Raw genomic sequence first — 25,050 nt, 5'->3', positions numbered from 1 at the left:
CATAGACACTTAACTGTTTTAATGATATCGACAAATCATATCTTTGGATATGGATAGAGAAATTGGAGAAACGTTTATAAATCCAGTGTAAGGCCAGTCGTTAGTTATACAGCTTCCATGTTATTGCTAAAGCCCAAATCCACAAAGGGACTTAAAGCCCTCGACAAATTGCCAAAAACTGAAGCATCTCGCTCCTGTCCCATCGTCGTATTGGAGGTTATTCTGGACCTGCTTGCATTAGGACTATTCTTACAGTGCGAGAGGAGCTCGGATATCATCGCGAAAGGTTTCGGATGAGACCCACCATTTCAGCTAAGAAGCCATTGGGAAAACTGCTTTACAAATGTTAAACCGTCACATCTTGACTCAAGTTTTCTAAAATTCTTGACTATGACAAGACCAGAAAAGTTTATTCAGTTTTTTGACATTCTTATTTTTTCTTGAGATCTGAGAACAACCCAATCGTTCCTTTTCTTTACATTCACTTTTAAATTGCTTTTCCAATAATGTTTGACATTAATTACTGTGTTGTTCAAGATCCATACACATATTTTAGACTTGATCCCATTAAAGCGGCTATAGTAGTAATAGTCTGAACAGAAGAAGGTATAAGATGAGAGGGATGCAGCGAAAATAATTGATGTAGTAAAAATTCAATCACTCCTTTTTCTGATCCCACCTCCTATGAATCAGAGCTAGAAATGTTAAATAGAACTATTTCAATTAATTACATCAAATCGTACTAAAATATAAACTTTTCACGAATTTTTTGCATGGCAACATGAGATGAGATTTGTGTGCAGGGGCGTTGTCCTGCAAAAAACAAAACGCCTTTGGATAGTTTTTCGCGTCTTTTTTCCCCGTAGAGTGGTCGGTAATGTCGAATAGTAATCTCCAGTTATTGTTCTACCCTTATCCAAAAAATCAATCATGACAATCCCAAAAAACTGAAGCAAGAACTTTTCCAGCAGATTTTTGGACACGAAACTTCTTTAGGTCTTGGAGAACCAGAGTGTCGCCATTCCATCGATTGTTGCTTTGTTTCTGGATCGTAGAAATGTATCCATGTCACATCCATAGTAACAATTCGGTTTAAGAAGTCGTTTTCAAATCGGGCGAAGATCGAACGCAATGCTTCTACCCTTGCACGCTTTTGGTCAATATTCAAACATTTGGAGATCCATTTTGCAGCAATTTTTCTCATGTCCAAATTGACATGGACGTGGACTATCGGTGGAAGATATATTGGAATATCTTTTGACGTGAAAAGACAAAAGAAAGGATTGAATATTGGTGTTATATTTGAATCAATAACCGGAGATCTTGACGCGTCTGGTAGTGAATATGCTGAGAATTGATCAAATTGACAGCTGACCCGACCTATCCCTATCACACACTATTTTGTTTTATATAGAGTCAAAGTTTTTAACTATGTTTATATTAATTTTTAATTTAGTTAAGTTGGCAGGCGATAAGCACTCTTAGATATGTTCAAGTGACAGGGATAGTATGACACAAAAAATTGTAACAGGCAAACGTGTTCCAATTTGTAATTTTAAGAAATTTTAAGTATTGAGCAACAATCCGACGATTGTTCAGCAAGAGTTTTGTTAATCAAAACAAGTATCATTTCTTCATAATTTCTCAACAAAGAACCCAAACCCACTGAAAATAACAACAGGTTATGGGCCAAGAGCAGCTATGAAAGGGTTTCTTTGGAAGTCAGGACAGGAAAACAACTGCAAAGTCGAGAAAAGCAGTCCAGAGAATCAGAACCGGTACGGTCAACATAACCTACAAATCAGCGACACCGGAGCAGTCATCGCACAGCAAGATAACGTTGAGCAACGTACACGCAAGTCACTTCAAGTCAGAAAAACGCCACAAAAGAATGTAAAGTAATTTTGTGTATTTAAATATTGTTAGAATTCAGTGGAATGGTAAAATTTAAAGCAAAATGGATATTTTGAAGTCTCATTTGGAAATGTTGAATGAAGACAGTCAAGGGATTGTTAATTTTATTTCATTGCGATTTAAATTAAACCTAGTACTTAAAAATAAGGACTTATACGAAATTGTACAGGTGCAAAGCCCAAACCAGCAGGTGCTGTGTCAGAAGGAAACGTTTAAGCTTGGATAAAGAAAGATGTCGAAGCTCAAACGTTGATAAGTTTGAATGTAAACAGTAAGATTGCGAAACAAATTGCAAATTGTAAGACAGTTAAAGACATGATGGATAAATTAGTTAGTTTATATGGTACAAAGACTGTAATTTTAGAAACTTTAGAACCCGATCAAATTCTTTACCTTTGAGTATGATGAAAACAAGTCAGCAATAGAAAATTGTTTGGAGATATTGGATTTGGCAGAAGAAGTGTCAACTGAAAATGATCCTATGAAGGAAAGTTGGGTCATGACGAGAATTTTGAGTGTGCTACCGCCAAAATTGGCACATTTCAGAACATCCTGGAACAACGTGACCGAACCAACGAAGAACTTAGGCACTCTCATCAAAGGTCTGAGACTCGAGGACGAGCAACTTAAGGAAACGACGACAAATGCAGAGGGCAGCACCAGCAACGTTCTCATGCAAAACGTCAGAAACATGGACAGTCGTCATAAAGGAAACTGGACAAGTCATCGCTCGCATGCTACAATTGTGGGAAGACAGGTCACGTGATCAAGGAGTGCAAAGGAAAAGGTTGTGCGAAATACATTGCCTACTGCAAGAAGAAATACTCATGCAATATCTGTAAGAAGAAAGGACAGTTCGCAAGAGAATGCGGATCGCGTGATGATGCAAACAAACCAGTAAACGGGAATCTCCAAGGAAGGCATTTTTGACCACGGCACTCTCGACAGTGGACAACGACATTTTGAAGGACAGGGCAACTTCATGGTATCAGGACTGTGCCAGCCAACACATGACGCCTCATCGAGAATGGTTTGTACAGCTTGTCGAGCTGGACGAGCCAATTCCAATTGTGATTTGAGACTCAACCAGGCTAGATGGTGTTGCATTCGAGAATATCGAGATGGAGGATTTTGACGGTCAGAAGTGGTATCCAGTGGTAATTGAAGATGTGATCTACTTACCAAATCTAAACTTTAATCTTAAGGTCTCTTAAGGCAAACGAAAAAGAGTCAATGTCTTATAGTCAAAATGGCATGGAAATTGTGGCAATAGCAAAGCGCAAAGGAAATCTCTACAAAATGATACTCAGGAGAGAAGAAGAGACAAGTCTGATGGTTCAGTCGATCAAAGTGTGGCACGAGAAACTCACCCATCAAAATGTACAGTATGAGAGGGACATACTGTAAAGGAAAGGAATAAAATATGCTGATCACTGGAATGATTATGTGTACACAGGGTGCGCATATGGCTAGCAACATCGATCCTCACACCCAAACAACCCCAAGATAGCCCAACAGCCATGAGATCTTGCGCATGTCGACACTGGCGAGATGAAAATCATGTCGCTAGGAGGCGCCACTACTACCGAAGCTGTTATTTTATGAAGACGAAAAGTGAGACCCTAGAGAAGATTTAAAGCTACCTGAGACTTGTTGAAAATAAGCTAGGGAGGAGAGTGAAGAGTCTGAGTTCTGATAATGGCACTGAACTGAAAAATGCAAAAACCAAACAAATGATAGACAAGTTGGGAATCTTTCACACATTTACGAATGTACACACGCCAGAGCAGAACGGAAGGGTTAAGAGAGAAATGAGAACGATTGTTGAGGCAGCCAGAACAGCGATACATGCTGACGAGATGGACGAGAGACTGTGGGCAGAGGCAATAAACCATGCGATCTTCACCATCAACCAGACTGGAACCAGGCAACGCGAACGTACCGGGGAAAAGTCCAGCAGAACTTTGATTTGGAAGGAAAATGAAGATTGAGTAGCTGCGACCATTTGGATGTGAATGTTATGTGTGGACGCAAGCATATAAGAGAGACAAATTTCCTGAAAATCACCAAAGGTTGTAAATTTCGATGAAACGTGATAAATTTCGGAAAATCTTGATATCACTGCATTCAGCATCGTTTTTATAAACTAAGTTAGAAAAAAAAGGTCTAATGAACCAAGACCGACTCTATACCTACCTAGAGGTATTTAATGAGCGAAGATGATGTTTAACAGCTTATGTTTAGTTTAGTTTCAACCTAACCTCAGTTTCACGTTTCCGTTTCTTCTGTATGTTTTTGTTATATTTGTGGTAAGTTTGTTATATAAAAACGCCAAAGAAACATTACAGACTTTGTAAAAAACTTTTATCTAGCATACTTTGGAACTAAATTTGGAGATCAGGATAAATCTTGGACGCCGCATAAGATTTGTTATGTATATGCATGAGAAAAAAAGCTTCAAATTTGCTGTTCCTATGATATGAAAGGAACCAAGAAATCATTCCGATAACTGTTACTTTTGCAGTGTTGATATTACTGGTCATAACTCTAAAACAAGAAGGTAATAAGCTACCCTAACCTTCCGTCCGCTATCCGACCAGTAGGGCACGGTCCCTGAACCACCAGAGGACTTGAATTCTATTGTAACAGAAGAATTTTCTGATGTACAGTCGGAGTGAGACGAACACGAAGAAGAATTTCAATGTGTTACAGAAAATGTAGAGCCTAAATTGTTCACTGAGATCGAGCTTAACGACTTAGTTAGTGATCTGGGTTTAACGAAAGAAAAAGTTGAACTTCTTGGCTCTAGACTAAAAGAAAATAACTTGTTGGCCGCTGGAACTAGCGTTCATGTGTATAGGAAGAGATAATAGCAATTTTCAAAGTACTTTCAACGAGAGGGTGATTTGGTGTACTGCTCAGACATTCCTGGTCTAATGAGTGAATTTGGAATTGAATATAAAAAAGAAGACTGGAGGCTGTTTATTGATTCATCCAAAAATAGTTTGAGGGCTGTTTTACTACACAACGGTAACGTGTATGCTTCTGTACCTGTCGGTCATTCTGTATATATGAAAGAGAGCTACGAAAATCTAGAAATAGTGTTAAATAAAATAGGTTATTCTGCACATGGTTGGATGTTATGTGGTGATTTGAATGTAACGTGCATGCTTCTTGGTCAGCAAGGTGGTTTTACCAAGTTTCCATGTTTCCTGTGTGAATGGAACAGTAAAGCTAAGAATCAACATTGGTGCAAAAAGAACTGGCCTGCTAGAGAGTCTTGAAAGCCTGGCGAAAAGAACATTCTACGCAAAAACCTCGTAGACCCAAAAAACGTGTTCTTACTACCACTACATATTAAGTTAGGCCTCATGAAACAGTTTCCACACCTTTCAGATGCTAAATTGAAAGAAGGCATTTTTACCGGACCTGATATTAGAAAAATGATGTTTAACGTTAACTTAGAATCCACAATGACCTCAAATGAAAAAGAAGCATGGGTATCTTTCAAGCAAGTTGTCACCAAGTTCTTGGGAAATGAAAAAGACCCAGAATATAAGTCTATTGTTGCCAACATGCTAAAAAAGTTTGTAGAGCCTGAAAGTTCACTTTTTGAACAGCCACCTCGATTTAGGAAATGTTAGTGAGGAGCAAGGTGAGCATTTCCACCAAGATGTTAAAGTGATGGAAAAATGTTACCAGGCCCGCCGGAACACCAACATAATGGGGGATTACTGTTGGTCACTTCACCGGGAAGTTCAGCAAGTGAATAATAATCGCAGAAATAATTACACAAGAAGTTTCAAAGAAAAAAGGGAAATAAAATATAGACAAATTCCAGTTGATAAGTAAACCTTATATTATCACACTACATTACTTTACTGAACTCCGCCTAGGGTGGTTGATGGGTGGATTGAGTAGCCCATTGACTACCACTGCCGGTCTCAAGCCCGGATAAAGGAGGAGGGTTAAGGGGTGAGGTCAGCAACCTGCCCCTCGTAAAAAGAAAAAACGCTCACAGAACTGTCACATTAGCCTCGGAAACTGGACGGAGCATTGACGACGATACGGCACGAAAACGGAGAAAACGAGTATGGAAAGAAAACATAGTAAGACTCGGAAGTTGGAACATTACATCATGGAGCAACAAAGACTATGAGGTGGTCTTAGAAATAGAGAAAAACAAAATAGATTTCTGCGCACTTTCAGAGACTAAGAAGAAAGGCAATGGCAGTCAAAAGTACCAAAACTACATACTGTTTTATAGTGGAGTCGACAAGAACTTGCGAGCACGGGGAGGAGTAGGGTTAGTAGTGAATAAAAAATTTGAAAAAGATATTAAGGAAGTACAGTATATAAGTCATAGCATCATACAGATAACAGTAGAGCTGGCCAACGAAAGAACACACCTACTAAGTATATATGCACCGGATGTAAGCAAACCGAAAGAAGAAAGGGAAGCTCTTTTTGATGCCTTGCAAGCTACGTTAGACAAAATACCCAGTAAAGACAAAGTGTTTATTATGGGCGACTTTAACTCAAGAATTGGAAACACAGTTATCCCAGGAATCATGCATAGTTTCAACGAAGAAGCAGTGAATGATAACGGAGATATATTGATAGATGTATGCGCCCTCAACGAATTACGTTTCAACAACACATATTTTGATCATAAGGAACAACAAAAGTACACCTTCGCTAACACGAGAGGCCAAAAATCAACTATTGACTACATAATTACAAACAGGAAAGTCCACCCCTCCCAGATACTTGACGTACGGGTATTAACATCGGCAAATATCGGCACACAACACGGTTTATTATTGTGTAAATACCGCGTATCCCACATAATAAAGAAAAGAAAAACACCCAACTACGTATCGAAATTTAATATAGAGTCGCTTAAGGATGAAAGCATTAAATACCTCTATCAAAACAGACTCCGCGAAAAAATTGTCCAAAACCCTATAAAAGAAACCGACAACGTAGAAGCCGCCTGGGAGAAACTAAAGAATAACATAAAGAACAGCGCAAAGGAATCCCTAGGAGAAAGAACAATAGACACGAATAGAACACACAATAAACCCTGGTTCACTCTGGAAATTAAGGAACTGGCAAATGAAAAAAAGAAAGCGTACATAAAATACATTACCAATAGAACACAGGAAGAATACGAAGTCTATAAAAGAGTGAGAAATAGAACAACCAACACAATAAAAGAACTGAAAAAAAACATACTGGGAAAATTTCTCAGTGGAAATGGAACATGATTTGAACGGAGGCCAGAAAAAAATATGGAACATGATACGAAAAAGGAAGAAACCAATCAACGAAGAGGTAGTGATAAATGTTATAAATCAGGAAACATGGGCAGCATATTTTAAGATCCTATATGATAACAACGGAAGCAGGGACGAAGAAGAAGTCGCAAACCCGCCATCCACAAACGAACAGGAAGAAACCATCACATTAGAAGAAGTACAAACAACCATAAAGAAACTAAAGAATAGAAAATCACCAGGTACAGACAATATCCCAAATGAACTACTGAAGAACGGGGGCCCAGAAATCGAAAAAGAATTAATAAAACTGTACAATAAAATAGAAAGAACTGGAGTAATACCCGAAGAATGGAGAACTAGTATAACTATACCTATATACAAGAAAGGTTTAAAATCAGATCCGAGAATTACAGAGGCATAACGCTACTTAGTAGTGTGTTAAAGTTATTTACCAAGATACTTGCAAATAAAATAACTGCTAAGGTAGGCATCTCAGAAGAGCAACAAGGCTTCCGCCCAAACAGATCCACTATAGACGCAATATTTATATTACGCCAGTTGATAGAGAAATCCATAGAATACAATAAACCCATGTACACATGTTTCGTAGATCTAAAGCAAGCATTCGATAGAGTAAAACTCAACGATGTAATCCACCGACTAAACCAAAAAGGCGTCAAGAAGCATTATACAAATCTAGTAAGGCAACTTAACATCAACACCAAAACAAGAATAAAAACAGACTGTGGGCTAACAAGAGAACTCAAAGTCTCATCCGGCATAAGACAGGGAGATAGCCTCAGCCCATGCCTTTTCAACGTAATAATGGACCAAATAATTGAGAGCGTAAATGAAGTTAATGCAGGATTCGAAATGAATAACCGTCGCCTGAGAATCCTTTGCTACGCAGATGACGCTATACTTATAGCTGAAAATGAAGACGATCTACAACGCCTCCTTCATAAATTTAACCTGACGGCACAGAGACTTAACATGCAAATCTCATGCGAGAAAACACAAAGCATGGTAATATCCAAAGACCTAATAAGATGCAAGTTGGTAGTAAATGAGCGCATTATAGAGCAAGTAATGAATTTCAACTACTTGGGTCTAGAAACAACGAGCAGCAGAAACATAACGGACGAGGTAGATAAGCAGATCAAGAAAGCAACTAGAATATCGGGATATTTACGGGATATTATATGGAGAAATAAATATATGAGCATAGAAAGTAAGACGCGAATCTACAAGACCTGTATCAGACCCATACTAACCTATGCCGCAGAAACAAGGGCAGACACAACACAAACAAAGAGAAAAATGAGAACAGCAGAGATGAAGATATTACGAACAATAAAGGGTACCACACTCCACGATAGAATACCCAACACAGATATCTTAAAAGAACTGGGAGTACAAGATGTCGATAGATGGGTAAGAGCAAGACGCCGACAATGGAGAGACCATGTAGAACGAATGGCTCCAGAACGGATTGCCAAATGGGCCAAAACACAGAAAGCAGACACAAGACGCCCAATCGGTAGGCCCCCAAAACGCTGGTACGATAGCTGGACATCGGCGTCACAAGAGGGCAGATGACAGACCTAACAGGACCTCGTCCTACTACAAGAAGAAGAAGAAGAAGATTACTTTACTGTAAAAACAAACCATTTTTTTCCTATATACCGTACAGGGGTATTAGATTATAATAAAATACATATTACTTGGAAACTATGGGTGATACAAAAAAACTAAGACCAGATTCGAATTCAGCACATAAAAATCTATTAAGATCAGCTATTAAAATAAAAAAAGTTTTCAAACAAAAGTTTTTTGTTGGCCTGTGTAAATCGTCAATCATATAATTGAAATAATTATAATAATATTTTGATTTATTTTTCATACTATATTTTGTAAAGAAATGTGTTTACTGGTTATTGTGTCCAAAGTCGAGTTGAAATGGAAGTGTGCCAGGGATATGACAATCTGCAACTTTGATTTATCGAGTACTAACTGCTGTCAACATCATCAATAACTTACACAGTGTTTTGAAAATCAGCATTCTCCGGATTCCGAGAACATTGAGGTCTTCTTAATTATTTGATGTGTACTTCTGATTTTTTGTGGTTTTTATCGATAACTTCTACCTTATTATTATTACTCAACAACTTTGTAATCGTATATGGTCCTATGAACTTATTATTTTTTTTCTTATTCCTATAATATGGATTATTCTTATAAAATATATATTAATCTCAAATTATAAGCTTTTACCGCCATGCGTATTCTACTTAGTTACTATTTGATGCATTCTCAGTATGAGCTTGTAATTAGAGGTGACAGTAGTGTGTTCAGGTTTTTTTCTAATGGTTTTCTATACGGAACGAGGTACGTTGCTTTAAGGATTGTTCTTTGTAAAAAATTAAGCATAGGGACACTTATTAGGGTTTGTAGTACCTGTAAAGCTATCAAATACTTGATTAATTTTACTTTTTATTACTAATTAATTGAATGGCCGAAAACGGATCAACAAATACTGCTTTTTACCATTAGTATTCATTTATAGGCTGCATTTGGAACACGTCACGATCCTATTGTGCATTCTTACTGGCCACTAATGGATCAACAAATATTGCGTTCCTTCCATTTATGGACATTTTGTGACTACAATTGAAACACGTTGAGATCCTATTCCAACGTAAATGTCCACAAATATCTTTAAAACAATCTGAATACATTGACAGAGCTCGATCATTAATCACTGAAAAAACATTAGACATTGGTTTCAAGAAACACTTGGTCTACTAGGAAATGACCAAGATGTTCTAGAACACCCGGAAAGAATATGGAATGTGGATGAGACGTCATTCTATTTATGTGCCAAAGGTGGACTAATTCTGGATGAGAAAGGTCGCCCCGTTCAATACTTCTTCAAGCTCTGACAACAGTATCTGAGTCAACAGACTACTTGACTCTCCTTCAGTTTAAAATACTATACCTACTGATAACGGTATCCTTTTTGAACCCAAGAGAAAAACATAGGAAATTTTGAGTAACATCATCATATATCCAAGTGAAGAAAATGTTTCAAGACAATAAAGAAAGCATTCCGTTCTAGCATCTGAAAAGTGGTTGGAACTTGCGAAGGTTAAGGAGGAACAATACGAATTATAGAAAGAATATAAGAATCATAAAAAACAAAACAAATCGGAAGACGAAGAAATCGTTCCGTGAAAATGAAGATAAATGTTAAGGTAGATTAAGAAAATTTGGAAGTGATAAACTAGGAAACACATTTAAAAAGTAAAATAAAGAAAAATATATTGATAAAGATCAAACTACTGAAAAAAGTCAATGTGACGAAGTGAAGCTTCGAGAAATACAATCAAATATTGAGAAAATAGTGAAATTGGAAAAGAAAAAAAATGCCAGAAACAAGTGCAAAGAAGAGCTTGTTAGTCTAATGGAGTAAACAACAATTCTTTGGTTATATTATTGTGAGTTGTGGAAATGACTGAAGGTGGCCTGAAAGAAAGTATGAAATTTGGTATGATGAAGTTGAAATTATGGAGAAAATTGAACCTATCGTAAAATAAATTCAAGAGGTTACTATTCCGTCAACGAAATCAATAAATAAGAAGAAATTGTTTATTCTGTTATAAATAAAATAATAAATATTACCTCGTTATGTAGGTACCTACTTTTGAGTTGTCTTTTGTTCTAGTCATTGGTGGCCAATAACAGGTCCTTTGAAGATCACATTAGGACAACTGTGTCCACAAATGTTACAAGAGGATTATTTTAACATGTTCCCTTTTATCGGCAAGTCACAAAAATATTCTTATATTTGAGATTGAACTTTTACAAGCGACAACAGCGTAATTGAATCGTTATCGTTTGGATATAATTCTTTCAAGTTTTGTGAATGATCAATAAGAGTAAAATGGAATTTTTCTATTATTTAAATGCACTTTTATATCATGTTATTTTAGAAATGCTTTAATCGTATCGTTTTTGAACTCTGTATCGTTCTGTAATATATTATGATTATTTAAGAAATTCCAAAACTGGAAAAACGATTCAGTCTCTGAACATTCCAAGTGGCGTATTTTCTGCTTTCCAGAACTATGTGGAGATGTGGTACATTTAGAATTACTTCTAGTTCGGTTGGGAATGATTTTATGACCCCGGATGCACATATGCAAGCCAGTCAATTATTCCTCGTGATAACTCGACGATAGCTCGACCAACAATAACACAGTAACTTTCAAATGATGTGGAACTTAAACAACAAGATGGAGATTATGTTAAAGTAATGCGGATACATCCGACATCGGTCTAGGAGACAAATTATGAAAAATTAGATATAGTAGACGTCCAATGTGAAAGGATTAAATCTGAAAAATTATAAATTTCTTAGGCTGACAAGAAACAAATTTTCCGATGAACTTACCTCCACTGTTCATAGCTAGTGCCTTCAGATCCAAAAAAGTAACAACAAAGCCAAATTTCACAGCATAAGGATGTTAAGATAGGCGTCCATAAATCGTTCGTGGATGAATGCTTGTACAGAGCATGTGCATTTGAACGTTCACATGAAATTATTCGGAATGCGCTCAAAATATCTACCGTGAACAAAGCTAGTGCTAGAAGGTATTTGTAAGTTGTTGAAAACTAGATAAAGATCCAATAATGAAACAGTTTTCCCGTCATTCAAGATGATACGCAGCTTCACTAGTGTGCCATTTATCACATCATGGAGCCACGAAACAAGAAAGATTAACGAAAGGATATTTATGATATTGCTTCAAAAACGACTACAAATTTTCCTTTAAATGATTGTTTGGAAGATGGACCAACAATTTAGCCAGAACTGCACAATTAAGATTAATATAATGCATACATTAAAAGATACGTCTATAAGACGTAGAAGTCCTGCCAGGACGGTGTGATAAAGTTATAGTTGAAATTAATCGACTTGGAAAAATTAAAACTAAACAGTGAAATTCGTGATCGAAATATGCTAAAATCATAACGACCACGTTTCAGGGTGGTCATTTCCTTAACTTTTCCACATAAATTTATAATTTTTAATTTTTAATTTTTTGTTATTTTAAAAAATTATAGTATATAGAGAATATTAAGTGCATTATGCACGTTAATACGATAAAAATGCATCATTTTATTCTTCATGTATTTAAAAACGAACAGCGTTATTGGTTTTTTTAAATACTATATTAATGTCACAAAATTATTAAAATTAACTATTCCAGGAAAACAATAAGATCTCTAATCTCTTCGATTCAGGCTGGTGTTCCAAAGGTGGAGTGCGCAGGTTAAGCTCGGATGAGTGTTCTGAATGTTCAACACGCGGAATCTACGGGTCAGAATGAGATTACTGATAAGCAGCCAAGAGATAAAGATTTTGACGTTGGCTCTCAACCGGAGGGTTAGTGTTTGTCTTCCTTTGTATGCGCGACGTTTTCTCCATTTTTTGCCAGTTTAGAATTTTCTTCAATTCACAGGCGCTTCGAAACTAAAAACGACAATGAGTATGAAGCTATGTCGAACTCTACATCATCCAATGTTTGTCCCACTCCAACACAAGACACTAAGAAGGAAAATATTACTGAGCTGGTATGGAGCTTGAATTAACGGAAAGGTGCAAAGGGTCTCTCGTTGCTGACGGCATTGAGAATCAAGAAGAAAACAGAGTGTACTCTCTGAAGCACAAAGGAAATAAGAAGCGAAAAATAATTGTATTATGTTCTAAAAATCCCGATGCAGCGAAGTCGTTGACACCTCGTAATGGCCCTGGACGTCTACGTTTAGAAGAAGAGCAGTATGAATTGATGGAAAAAAATAAGTGATTTAGCTAGGTTTGGTGCATCTGCTGAGCTTACTGATAAACTAAACAAGCCGGGATTTAATATTTCTCGAAGCACTACTTATATACGACTGTTGCCTAGACGGCTAGATACGTTAAGCGGCATGTAGTGACTGTCCCTGTGAAGCTGAGTCGTTCTGAAGCTAACCATCAAGAGGCACACCAAGACCATACTTTTCTGTGGCCTCCATAAGGTCACTGGAAACGATAGCCTCAATACTTATCTAAGGATGACAAAGCTCGTGTTCCTATAGTTCTGACAGCGGCAAACAAGCAAGCGCCCTTATTTATGTACGTTGAATATAAAGTGTCGTTGCCAGATCACGACTTTTCGATAGCTTCAAAGCATAAATTAATTCCGAGCGTGTATGCTTTATGTGAAGTGAGACTCGATGAGAAGTCGTTTCATATATTGGACCGACTTACATAGCAATACAAAGTGGCAAGCACTCTTTGTCAACTACAACTAGTCACGCTCAAGACATGGATATTCTTTTAACACTTGAGCCTTTTTCCAAATTTATTAATAACGGAGATAGCAAAGTTAAACCTGTCCCTATCATTTCGAGTGACGGTGATCCTGACGAGACCCCGCGATATCACAAAGTGATTGAATATGCCATAAAGTAAAGGTTCCCAAACTGAGAGGCGCGACTCCCTGGGGGGCGTGGAGAAAGTCCAGGGGGTGCGTGACACCCAAATAAATAAATAAAAAAGTTACAAAAATAATTTCCTCAAATCTTTGAAATAAGTCTTTCTAAGTTTTCATAATTGTTTTTGTAAAGTTTTAATAAAGCTGTAAACTTTATCAAATAAGGCTACAGTTTTTAAAACTACAAAACACACAAGAGTTCAATATTCTCAAAACCGTCCTCCTCCATAGCAGTTACTGTCAGACTCAACGGCCGTGTGTACCGATACCTCCGTATGGTCTTGGTGTGAGTGCGAGTGTCTCCGCACCCCTTCCACCCTTACCCCCACTGCATCTTCAGTCCAATGTCAATAACCTTGCAGTTTGTTCAGTGCTTGCGTTGTAACTAGACCGTTCTGGCACAGTGCTTTCCGTGAAGTATCAGTCAGCATGTTTGCTGTATTGTGGGTGTTCTATAATCGCTGTGACGTTTGATTTGGACTAATTGTTTTTATGTTGTGTGAGTTCTGTGTGAAGCTGAATTAGAGAAGATGAACGCGGCAAAGAATCGCAAGTATATTGACGATTATATTCAATATGAGTTTGTTTCCTTGCTTAAAGATAATGTTGATCACCCTCAGTGCGTTATTTGCTATTAAGTATTAAGCAATGACGCGATGAGGCCTAATCGTCTTCTGAGACATTTTTCAACCAAACATGTCTCTTTTAAGGAAAAACTTAAAGAGTTTTTCGCTGCAAAATCTCAGAAATTAAAGTGCATGAAGTTAGATAGCACTGGATCTGCTGCTCAGTCATCTCATAGGAAGCTTCAAGCAGCTTCCTATGAATTATTTGTTCTTATTGCTAAGGAAACGAAAAGTCACACTATTGGTGCAACGCTTGTTAAACCGTGTCTTTTAAAAGCAGCCGATGTTGTCCTTGGAACTGATAGTAGGAAAAAGCTATCACAAATACCACTTTCAGACAACACCGTAAAACGCCGAAATGATGATATGGCCGAGGACATTAAAAACCAGGTGGTTGATGCAATAAAAAAATTCACGTTTTTTGTTATCCAGCTTGACGAGAGTACAGACGTAGCACAATGTTCTAATTTGATTGTATATGTTCATTACATTGAAAATGAAAGAATGAAGGATGAACTGATGTTTTCTACTGAGCTGTTGACCACTACTAAAGCTGTAGATGTGATGAAAGCAGTATCAGACTTTTTTGAGAAACACGTACGTTCTTGGCAAAAACTTATTGGTGTATGCACAGATGGTGCTCCATCAATGCTCGGTTCTCGCTCAGGCTTTGTGCAATTGGTTAAAGAGAAGAATGCTGACTTGGTTGGGATTCATTGTTTTATTCAACGTCAAACCTTGGCAGCAAAAACGCTTCCAAACGAACTCAATGCTGTTTTAAAGCTATGTATTACAGTAGTCAACTACGTAAAGAACAGTGTATCAAATACTCGACTGTTTAGAAGTCTTTGTGTAGATTTAGGAAGTGACAACAAAACGCTACTATTTCATACAGAAGTACGATGGCTATCGAAAGGCAATATGTTGGGAAGACTATTTGAGCTCCGTGATGGAGTGGTTACGTTTTTGGCACTGCATAAACAAAACGAGCTTAGTGCAGAGTTCAAAAAACCCAGTAACCAAGTGATTTTGGCCTATTTATCAGACTTTTTTGACACTTTAAACAACCTAAACTTTAGACTGCAAGGTGCAGACTCAAATATAGTAACACATCGGGTTGCCATCAAGATGTACGTTGAGAAACTACACCTTTGGATACGTAAAGTGTCAATGAACCCCAGCATCTATTCAAGTTTCAGCAAAGTAGTGTCAGTCTCAGAAGAAGCATGTTTTGAGGACGTTTTTGAAGGACCGCTTTTGAAAAACTTGATAATTGACCATTTGAAGAACCTCAAGGAGAAGTTCAGCAGGTACTTTCCTAACTTGTCAGAGGAGTTTTACAAACTATCAACCGACCCGTTCAACATGGACATACAGTTGCTGCCAGAAGAATTGCGAGAGAAAGGAGTAGAAATAAAAAATGACTCTGCTGCAAGATACGATTTTGAAAAAATGGACAAGCTCCCATTTTGGTTAAAGTACTGAAAAGTTCACCCCAGTGTTCCAGAGAAAGCTGTTCGGATGTACTTGCCTTTTTCAACAACATACATGTGCGAAAAAGCGTTTTCAACTCTTGTGGCGATCAAAATCAAGTACCGCAACAAATTTGATGTCGAAAGTGGCCTACGCTGTGCTTTGTCTAGAACTCAATCCAGGATCTATCAACTTATCCAGAACATGCAAGCGCACCTATCTCACTAAATTATATTTTATGTTTTGTTTTTGTAAGTAGGTAGGCCTATTGCTTTACCTTTCTTAAATTGAAAATGTATCTGTGTTATAATGTCAAATTTTGTATCAGTAATTATATTCGTTTTTCATGTAATACTTGTTTTAATTTTTATCATACGTACAATTATTGAATCTTTCCATTCTGCGTTACCGCATTCAACAGTGAACAAAAAAATCTACCTACTCACCGTATCAAATAGGCATATACTGGGAAGTTGGTAATATTCATTGTGACTAATGGCCCTGGCAAAAGTGCTTTCAGCAGAGTAGATAGACGCATGGCTCTACTCAGCCGAGAGCTAATAGGCGCTGTTATTTCTCTTGATTTTTTTGGGACACATCTTGACTCCAGCGGCAGAACAGTAGACGTTAGTCTGGAAAAGGATAATTTTAAAAAGGTAGGGGATATTTTGGCTGAAATATGATCTGCAGTCTTTATTGATAGACACGAAGTAGTCGCTAAATACATAGATCCGAATAACGACACTTCCAGTGTCCCAGACCTGCCAGCCGATGAATGGTATACCGAGCACGTTAGAGAGAGTCAATTTTCACTCCAGGTACATTGCAATTTGTTCATATCTAATTTTTATGTGTGCTTCTTCATATTTTTTGAAATTTTTCAAGTACTATTTTCTATATGATTCTTCACGACCGTTTTTTGCCTCCTCCATACCCTATCACTCAGGTTGATGGGCATTCGACAATTCCGTATAATGAAGAGCATGACGGAAAGTCATTTGCTCCCTCACTAATACGTCACTGCCTACCAAATCAAACTTTGCACGCCTTCATCAGCATGCCTTATGATCTCTATTGCCAAAGTATACGTGGTGATTTAGAAAAAAGATGCTGCAGTACATGCATTATCTACTTTGCATCTATTACAAGAGCTGCAGAGCAAAGGCGTGCGGCCCACATTGCACTAGCTGCGAGTCATATGGAGGCGATGACATACTTATAAAATAATATTATTGTAAGTGCTGAGATGTGTTCAGGTGTTTGAGAACATTTTCTAGAAAAAACCGGTCTTTGTTCCAATCACCAACAGTTTCAGAATCATTTAGTTTCAAATAAAATCTTTTAAAAAAAAGTAAATCTTTACTTTTGAATTTAACTCGGGGATATCGTTTGTAGACATTGTGTTATTATTTGAAGACATATGATTCATTATATTTATTAATTCGCCAATTTTGTTAGTTATTTTTTATATTATTACTTTTAAGTTTTAATTTATCTTAAACTAGCCTGAAAATATTATATTCATTAATATTTTCAATATTATATTCATTAATATTGGATAAAAACTGTGAAATCATTCACAACAGATTCAAAAATTTGCCGCAAAATATGTAAATCATGAACAATGAAAAGGATGGCTCATAAAGTTTTCTTCTGAAATGTTGGGACGTATGCTGCGTCTGGACACAGAATAGTCTTCAAGTCCTTTACTAAAGTTTTTCAACAACCAGATTATTTTTCGCTAACAATTAAAATTCACGACGTTCTACCGTTAAGCTCACGAAAAACTACTCAAAACAATTCTACTCAGACTGCTCCAATTAACGTACTTGTAAAATTCTTAGATTTTTAAAAATGGAAACTAAAATTAAAAACTTTACACTATTGTGATAAAATTTAGAATCTTACAAAGTTGCGCATGCAATGCTTATATACTAAATATACAAAAATGCTGACACCACAGAGCGGCTGAAGCAAAACCATTTTATTATTGTGCAATACAGGGTGGTTCGTTACCATAGCTCGTTATAATACGTTCTAGTTTGGATGAATCGGAGTATTTTTCCAAAAGAGAAGAGGACGAGAGTGAACTTTCTACGTGAATATGAACGTTTTTCCGAGTTCTGGAAGTTCCGTCTGAACACAGGATAAAATTGGCCAAGGAGATTCATCATGTTTGAGCCATTCAGGACCGTTCTAATAAATGTTCAGGGAAACTAACTCGTTAGACATAATACCACGATATGGTCAACGGGGTTCTCAGATGGAGGTACGTTTCGACAACTATTTGTTTGACTTAATTCTTGGTTCCTACTCGTTCATTAATTTACAATATTCACCTTTAAAGCTGGGTTGGCGTTCAAATTTTCGCTCTAAGGATAAAAATCTCTATCGTGTATTTTCAAGTAAATCAGCTAAAACCTTGTGATTTTCTTTTTGAGGAATTGTTACTACAAATTGTCCGTTCTTGTTACGTTGAAAAGTTTGTACAAAATGTGTTTCACAAATTGCTTCTTCGTTCGAGAAAGATTTTGAAGTATTAACTTCTTCAACCTCCCAAAATCGAATAATTTATTAATTTCCCAACGGGTTGATAGATTGTATTGTATGATATAAGATTCAATCGATGAAATGCGGCCAGAAATGATCCATCCAATTTGGTCTTTTGCAAAATTGCGTTATGATTTGCTAATTTCATGCATATAAGGTGCCAAAAATGATCAGCGTCTATAAGAATAGCGACTTTACCTGGCAAGTGAAAATTCGGATCAGCTAGTTTCAGAAGTGTTGGTTTTTGTAAAGAATTGCAATTGACAGAAAATTTAGGCAATACTCTGTGATTTCGTGCACAACTAGACAGGACATTTTAATGCTAAAATTGTTTTGATGAGATTGAACGTCTACAACTGTTTTAATTTCAACAGCAGACTCAGCCTCGTTTAAGCCACAAAATTTGATATTGAAATTTGATAATTTGAGGTTTAGTTTGTTTGCTAAATCGAGATGAAGCAACTTCGACTTCCTGCATCCAGCAGTGCTCGGGCTAAGTAAGATTTGTTGTTGTTTCCAAATACGCAAACAGAAATGGTTGACAATAATACTTGATTATTGAAAGAACTGTCTCGTAAAAAACAAACAATGTTTTAGCGACTTGCATGTGTACATCAGAAATATGTAATAGACAATTGTGATGCCCTTTGCAAATTTTACAAGAACTTTAACGACATTGTTTTATCAAGTGACCGGGACGCAAACAGTTTATACAAAATCTATTATTCTTTGCTTCGTATATTTTTTCAAAATCTATACAATCTTGAATATCATGTTCATTTTGGCAAAAGGGATAAACTTTTTGGGTAGTTAAGAATGATTTTGGTCGAACATCTAATTAGCTTTTGAAAAGTTTTCTACCGTTTCTACTATTTTCTACCGATTCTAGAAAGTCGGCGCGATCTTTCTAAAGATCTTGTAAATTTTCAAGAGGTTTGTCATAAGCTGCTTCTTTCTGTTCCCATTCATGCGAAGTAATTTGATCCAATTTTAATGAAGTTAAATAGGTTATTAACGTGTCCCAATTTTCAGTGGGTTCTTTGAGAATTTTCAATGCTCTTAATTGTTTTGTTACATTGTCTAAGTGATTGAAATGACTCTTCGTTAAATTTCATCAAATTATTATTATTATATCTTTTGCAAATTAAATCCCAAGCGGTCGACCAGAACATTTACCATCTTCGACCAAGTTTAAATTCAGCAAATCAATAACAAAAGGTTCTTTTCGATGTAGCATATTCTGGATAACACTTTTGAGGCCATTGCTGAGCTTGGACAGTATTTTTTGATGAAGCAGCTTCACTTAAATGGCTGTCACTTTTTTCTAACTAATCGAAATGTCATGAAATTTGACATATAGTATTTTGAAAGTTGGTATTTCATAAACGTTATACGGATTTGACAATGACAGCGCCCTCTGTGTGTCAATGAAACAACTTATTGAGTGATGCATGATGTTTTCTTATTTACTTATTTACAGTGAAATATTCTATTTTGAAACTATTATTGTATTTTAGCAAAAATAGTTTAATGTTCCGCAAGAATACGATGTTCTAAAACATCAATAACGCCAATTTAAATGGCATAAATCGTCCCTTCCTGATATCCCATGGAAAACAAAATCGAAAGTGCTAGATCTATTGATCGATTTGGCTATTTCATTGATGAATAAACGGGGAATGAGATTTTAGTAAAAGATCTTTATATGCATATCTTTATTATTCAGTCGTACATTTACGATTCACAATATTTTTGTATTCATTCAAAGTTACGACGTTCGCGTCTGATGTGACGATTCTTAAATTGTCCACGCGTACCCTTGAGTTGATATGAGGGTTGTGCAATTCGCAAATTTGCGTCGAGCATGCGCAAGCTGAATCTCCGCTTCCGGATAAACTACCGATCCAATAATCATTTCCGGGTAACGAATTTCCATCCCAAGCGTAAGAGACGACCAGCAATTTACCTAAAATGATTTATATAATTATTTATTACGAACATGGTTAATCGGTGCTCGTTAATTCAACTCGTAATAATAATAATAATAATAATAATAATAATAATAATAATAATAATAATAATAATAATAATAATTTTGTAATATGGAATGTGGAGGGGATTTTTAATAAAACAGAGATGTAGTTAACTACCTGTGTCTTTACCGATGAGTTTCGAATGGGGTTCTCGATTATAAATATGAATTTTGATTCCACCATTAGGATGACCTTTTATGATAAATATCTCTCCGTCGCTGTATTTTCCACATTTTTCAACTCTCAAATGTGAAAAACATATGTCAGATACGTTATACAATTTTTCACCCAAAAATCTAAAAGTAAAATAATAAATTGAAAATTCCACTGACGTTTCATAGATTTAAAACACTAATTAATTTAAGAAAAAAATTTAACTAATCAATGGTGGTCATGAAGGCTTCTCTATTGACCAAAACTAGTCGTTCTGCTCAGTGAATAGTCGACCAGATTCTTACACCACTAAGCATCTTCTTCAATCTTCTCTGGGTTACAACGACCATCTTTTTGAGTCTTCTCTGGGTTACAACGACGACTTCTTTTGTAGCAGCTCATGGTGAACAATAAAATTATAATTCCATCCAGTTCTAAGCATCTTCTTCAGTCTTCTCTAGGTTACAACGACTACTTCTTTTGTAGCAGCTCATGGTGAACAATAAACTTTTAATTCCATCCAGTTCTAAGCATATTCTTCAGTCTTCTCTGGGTTACAACGACCATCCTCTTCAGTTTTCTCTGGGTTTCAACGACGACTTCTTTTGTACATAAATTGTCATAGATGATCGGTAAGTAAATATCGTTTTGTTTCAATATTTTTGACGTTATTGAGTATCTTTTGGTGTAGATTCTTAGATGAATGGCTTTAGTGATGTATATTTAAGATTTTTAACTACTTTTATAACGTCTTGTCGACCAGGGCAAGATTAATCAAACCGAGACAAAAATTAGCCTTCTGAAATCAAAATAAAGTAATTTTTGAATGAGTTTATACAATTTTAACTAAATAAGTTGTTCTACAGATCGTTAATTACGATTTGGTGTTGATAAATCTAGCCGTAAAAAATTCGAAGGTACTTACTGAATTCTGTCGGCGAAAGTTTCCATGTAAATTTTATTTTGGTGATCGGAAACTTTCCAGACTCCTAATCCCAATCCAACTACATGTAAATACGCCGATTTACATAATTGCTTGCTTCTATGATTAGCCTCGATTAATAGAGTATCAAAAGTAATTGCTAATCTTTTATAATAGAAATAATTATCGAAAATGTCTCCCCTCAAGATTTCGATATACCTTCCGACTTGATCCTCACCTTTTGCTATTAACATTTCGTTGTAAGTTGAACATTTTTCCTCGTAGAAATTAGCGAAAAGCTTCGGAATACTTCGTTTAACGTTATTACCGAAGCCATTGTCTTCTGTATTTTGATTTGGGGTGATGACTATTTCTTGGTATTCCATAACATTACTTTTTTCCAATCTCGGTCCTACCATACCGACGATAATTCCAATATCTTCTACTTTGCTTCTGTCTGTTTCGTATTTACCCACGTTATTTCGTTCTCCTCGATTGACGAAATGAGTGAAAGAAGAAATCGATAAGAAAGCTGAAAGTTTCATCTCGTCGTATTCCATGTAATTATCGATAATAAGAGGAGGTTTTTCTTTGTTTGTACCTACAGATTCCCAGCTACCTTCCCCGGCGGCTCCGTCCAAAAGTTTATATTCATCGTTGGGTTTCAAAAAAGCCGCCGGTCTCTTCATAATAAATCTTGCAATTAGATCTTTTAAACCCAATTTTTGGAAAAATTGTTCTTCTCTACAGTTTCCGTATTGTCTTTTGTATAATAAGAAGATGCAGCAGAGGTTGATTATGCTTTCGTGAAGGATTGGAAAAACCGAGTTGATATTTTTTTCTAATACTTCTTCCTTCACTACAGATTTGAGATAATTGCATTTATTAGTTGACGTTGAAAATGCTAGAGGAAATTTAGTACTTTCTGTAATGATATTTTGAACTGTTTGATTTGGTATAACGTCCGTTTTGACTTCATTCAACAACGCTAAAGTTTCGGTATTCCAAACTGCACGCGGAGTCCAATTTGGTAATGTCATATTTAATCTTCTCGATCAACAGTGAAACTTTTTAATCTCTATAAAGAACTAGAAACTTTCTACCATCACCTTTTCCTGAAATTAAAAATATTCGTCATCCATAACTTTAAGAAATCTTTTGTATGATGAGCAATTTTATTGATTAGTTTCTATTTTCGATTTAGATTTTGTCCAAAATATACTCAAAACTCTCTCTACTGATATAACAAACTTTCAATTCACTCTAGAATTACTAGCAATAGAATTGCAGAGATCATCATGCTGTCTAACAACATTCCAAAAATCGTAGTTCAATTTGGAAATGATCCCCAAGTTTTAGTTAATACTCACTGGCTCTCAATTTGATTTGAAGCTGTAGCTACCGAAGATCTTCATCTTCATACGCTTCCAGATGTAGTGCTCTGAAGTTTCACACTTCGAAAGAATCTGGAATCTGTGCTAAGTCTAGTGTCTTCAATTTCCCATTGAGACGACATTGCCCCGAAAAGACTCCTCTTCTTATCTTGTCAGCCTCTGTAGGTTGTCCTAAAAATTGGTGTTTCTCTCGTATACCTTCCTTTCCAATACATTTTGTTCTCTAGGTGTTACCATAGAAGGTTTCAAGGGCTGTCTGCTTCCGCTCCAGCGAGCATGTCAACCCCGGTGTAGAGTAATTTTATTTTTCTGCCTAGATCGTTCAATTTTTCGTTGCAATCCCAAACGAGTTTGGATGTTAGGATATTGGAGCTTGAAGCTCTAATGGCTGCTTGGCTATCGGACTATCAGCTATCTCACAGATTTATAATTATTTCTAGTGCAGCCGTTGAGCATGTTTCCATAGTACATGGCTTGCACATAGGCAATAATAATTCAAAAATAATGGTAGTTCGATGGAATCAATAAATGAATCTGACAGATAGATTAATTTTGATACTAATTAAAAAAAACTGTTCCTGTTTGTCAGTTTCTTAAGCGAATCCTCTTTTAAGGGTTTATTCGACTCATAGTACGGTCCCCGAAGCGAATTTTTTAGTTTCCAAAAGAAGAAAACCAAATCTTGCAGCTATGGTGGCTGTTTGACTAAACAATTATGCTAGAATATAACAGTGAAAAATCCATGAATTTTTTTTTTTCTATAAATTTGGTCGTTTATAATGACTTGCTTCACTAGACACTTCAAAACGACCAAGTGCTACTACTTATTCACTGTTTGATCCTCTGGAACTAATTCATGGTCTATCTTACCACGTTCATCGAAGAAAACGATGAGTTTCACTTTGATTTTCGTCACCACTACGTCGTTCAGTAGTTTAAATATTCACCTGAAAGTTATCCGTTCCATGGAATAATTTCCAAGATAATGCACCTGTTGCTTTAACCGCCATATTGACCCATTTTCCTATAACTGCTTTCATATACTTTATACGTAACTTCCAAACGATTCGAAAAACTTCAAACATTCCCTCGTACTTGTAATTATATTTACCTACCGTGTTAATGGCCAACGCTGGCGATGTACGTTCAAAAAATATACATATTTAAAAAAGTTACAACACTTACCATTCGCTTTTTCAATATCAATTTTCAAAAATATTTCATTTTATTTGTATCTGTTTGTATGAAGAAAAACAAGTTTGGTCAGACGTATCGTATCTATATCTACATAGTAATAAACATCACGGTAAACAAGGACAAAGTATTTCCGTCGAATGTAACGATATAGTATACAGAACGTCCCGCGATTATTAAAAGAATAACATTCTTAAATTTATTTTTAATTTTTAAAAATTAAGTTTTTCGTTTAAGTTGGAATTTATTGAATTGTTGGTGATGTTTGTATTGAACACACTACACCAACATTCACAATTACACTGTCCTAGGTGCGTTTCGATAACCAAGTTATCGTCTCAGAGACTGAAACTGTTTAAGTTTTTCATCATCTTCTAGTAACTTATTTTTACAGAATTTCGGTAGATTATTTAAAAAAATGCATGAATATCTAAATATGACTGTGGAACTTGAACTCTCGAGTAAATACAGTTATTGAACCATTTATCATTAACAATCATTCTCCAAATGGCATCGAAAGTTGTACTTATTCTGATATATAATAATTTTTCTATTATTCATTACATAATTGTTTAAAATGATTGAAAAGAACTCGACTCTGCATGGAGTACCTTGACATCCTTTATCACACAGCTCTATTTCGCTCAATGTTTTTTCACTATTTAACTTACATCCTCTTCAGTTCTACTGGCTCTCCATTAGAATAGTTCACTTTAGAATGAAATAAAAATCATACAGTTTATATACAATTTTTAGACACTTTCAAATTGACAAACGTCATTTTCTATTCCAATATAAGTACAATCTATATAGTTGGCATTGAAGAAAAACGCGTCGAGGACGCTGTATCGTAACCCATGGTGGATAAAATTACAGAATTTCTGCGACTATATGAATACACGTGGTTGGCGGATTTGGCTGTTGCGACCAGTAGTCTCCCTTCATCAATAACAGACAAAATTTTAATTTT

At 36.1% G+C, this 25,050-nt stretch overlaps 4 protein-coding genes across 10 annotated transcripts in view; 3 read left to right on the top strand and 1 right to left on the bottom strand.

Annotated features, from left to right (window-relative positions):
• The window catches only part of LOC130892792 (uncharacterized), a 117,779-nt gene that overhangs the window by 36,909 nt on the left and 55,820 nt on the right, over window positions 1-25,050 (top strand). The gene's annotated exons all lie outside the window — the stretch shown is intronic.
• On the top strand, window positions 5,607-7,184 carry LOC130893008 (craniofacial development protein 2-like). Its single transcript, XM_057798768.1, has 2 exons — window positions 5,607-5,679; window positions 5,950-7,184. Exons 1-2 carry the CDS (start codon window positions 5,607-5,609, stop codon window positions 7,182-7,184), a joined length of 1,308 nt encoding a protein of 435 aa, XP_057654751.1.
• On the top strand, window positions 14,392-15,846 carry LOC130893007 (protein FAM200C-like). The gene has a single exon (XM_057798767.1). It carries the CDS (start codon window positions 14,392-14,394, stop codon window positions 15,844-15,846), a length of 1,455 nt encoding a protein of 484 aa, XP_057654750.1.
• Window positions 20,085-24,820, bottom strand: LOC130892793 (uncharacterized). 3 transcript variants are annotated; one of them, XM_057798418.1, is made up of 4 exons: window positions 24,752-24,820; window positions 21,496-22,607; window positions 20,535-20,713; window positions 20,085-20,350 (listed from the first exon to the last, which is right to left on the bottom strand). In XM_057798418.1, the coding sequence occupies exons 2-4, from the start codon at window positions 22,530-22,532 to the stop codon at window positions 20,103-20,105; spliced, it is 1,464 nt and encodes a 487-aa protein (XP_057654401.1). In that variant the 5' UTR covers window positions 22,533-22,607; window positions 24,752-24,820; the 3' UTR covers window positions 20,085-20,102. The 3 variants fall into 3 exon arrangements, with proteins under 3 accessions (XP_057654401.1, XP_057654400.1, XP_057654399.1); XM_057798417.1 differs by having other exon boundaries at window positions 24,692-24,809; XM_057798416.1 differs by lacking the exon at window positions 24,752-24,820 and adding an exon at window positions 24,072-24,469.

The sequence above is a fragment of the Diorhabda carinulata genome, chromosome 4 (genome assembly GCF_026250575.1).
Source record: "Diorhabda carinulata isolate Delta chromosome 4, icDioCari1.1, whole genome shotgun sequence".
NCBI classification, from domain to species: domain Eukaryota; kingdom Metazoa; phylum Arthropoda; class Insecta; order Coleoptera; family Chrysomelidae; genus Diorhabda; species Diorhabda carinulata.
This window is presented reverse-complemented; position numbering and strand designations above follow the sequence as displayed.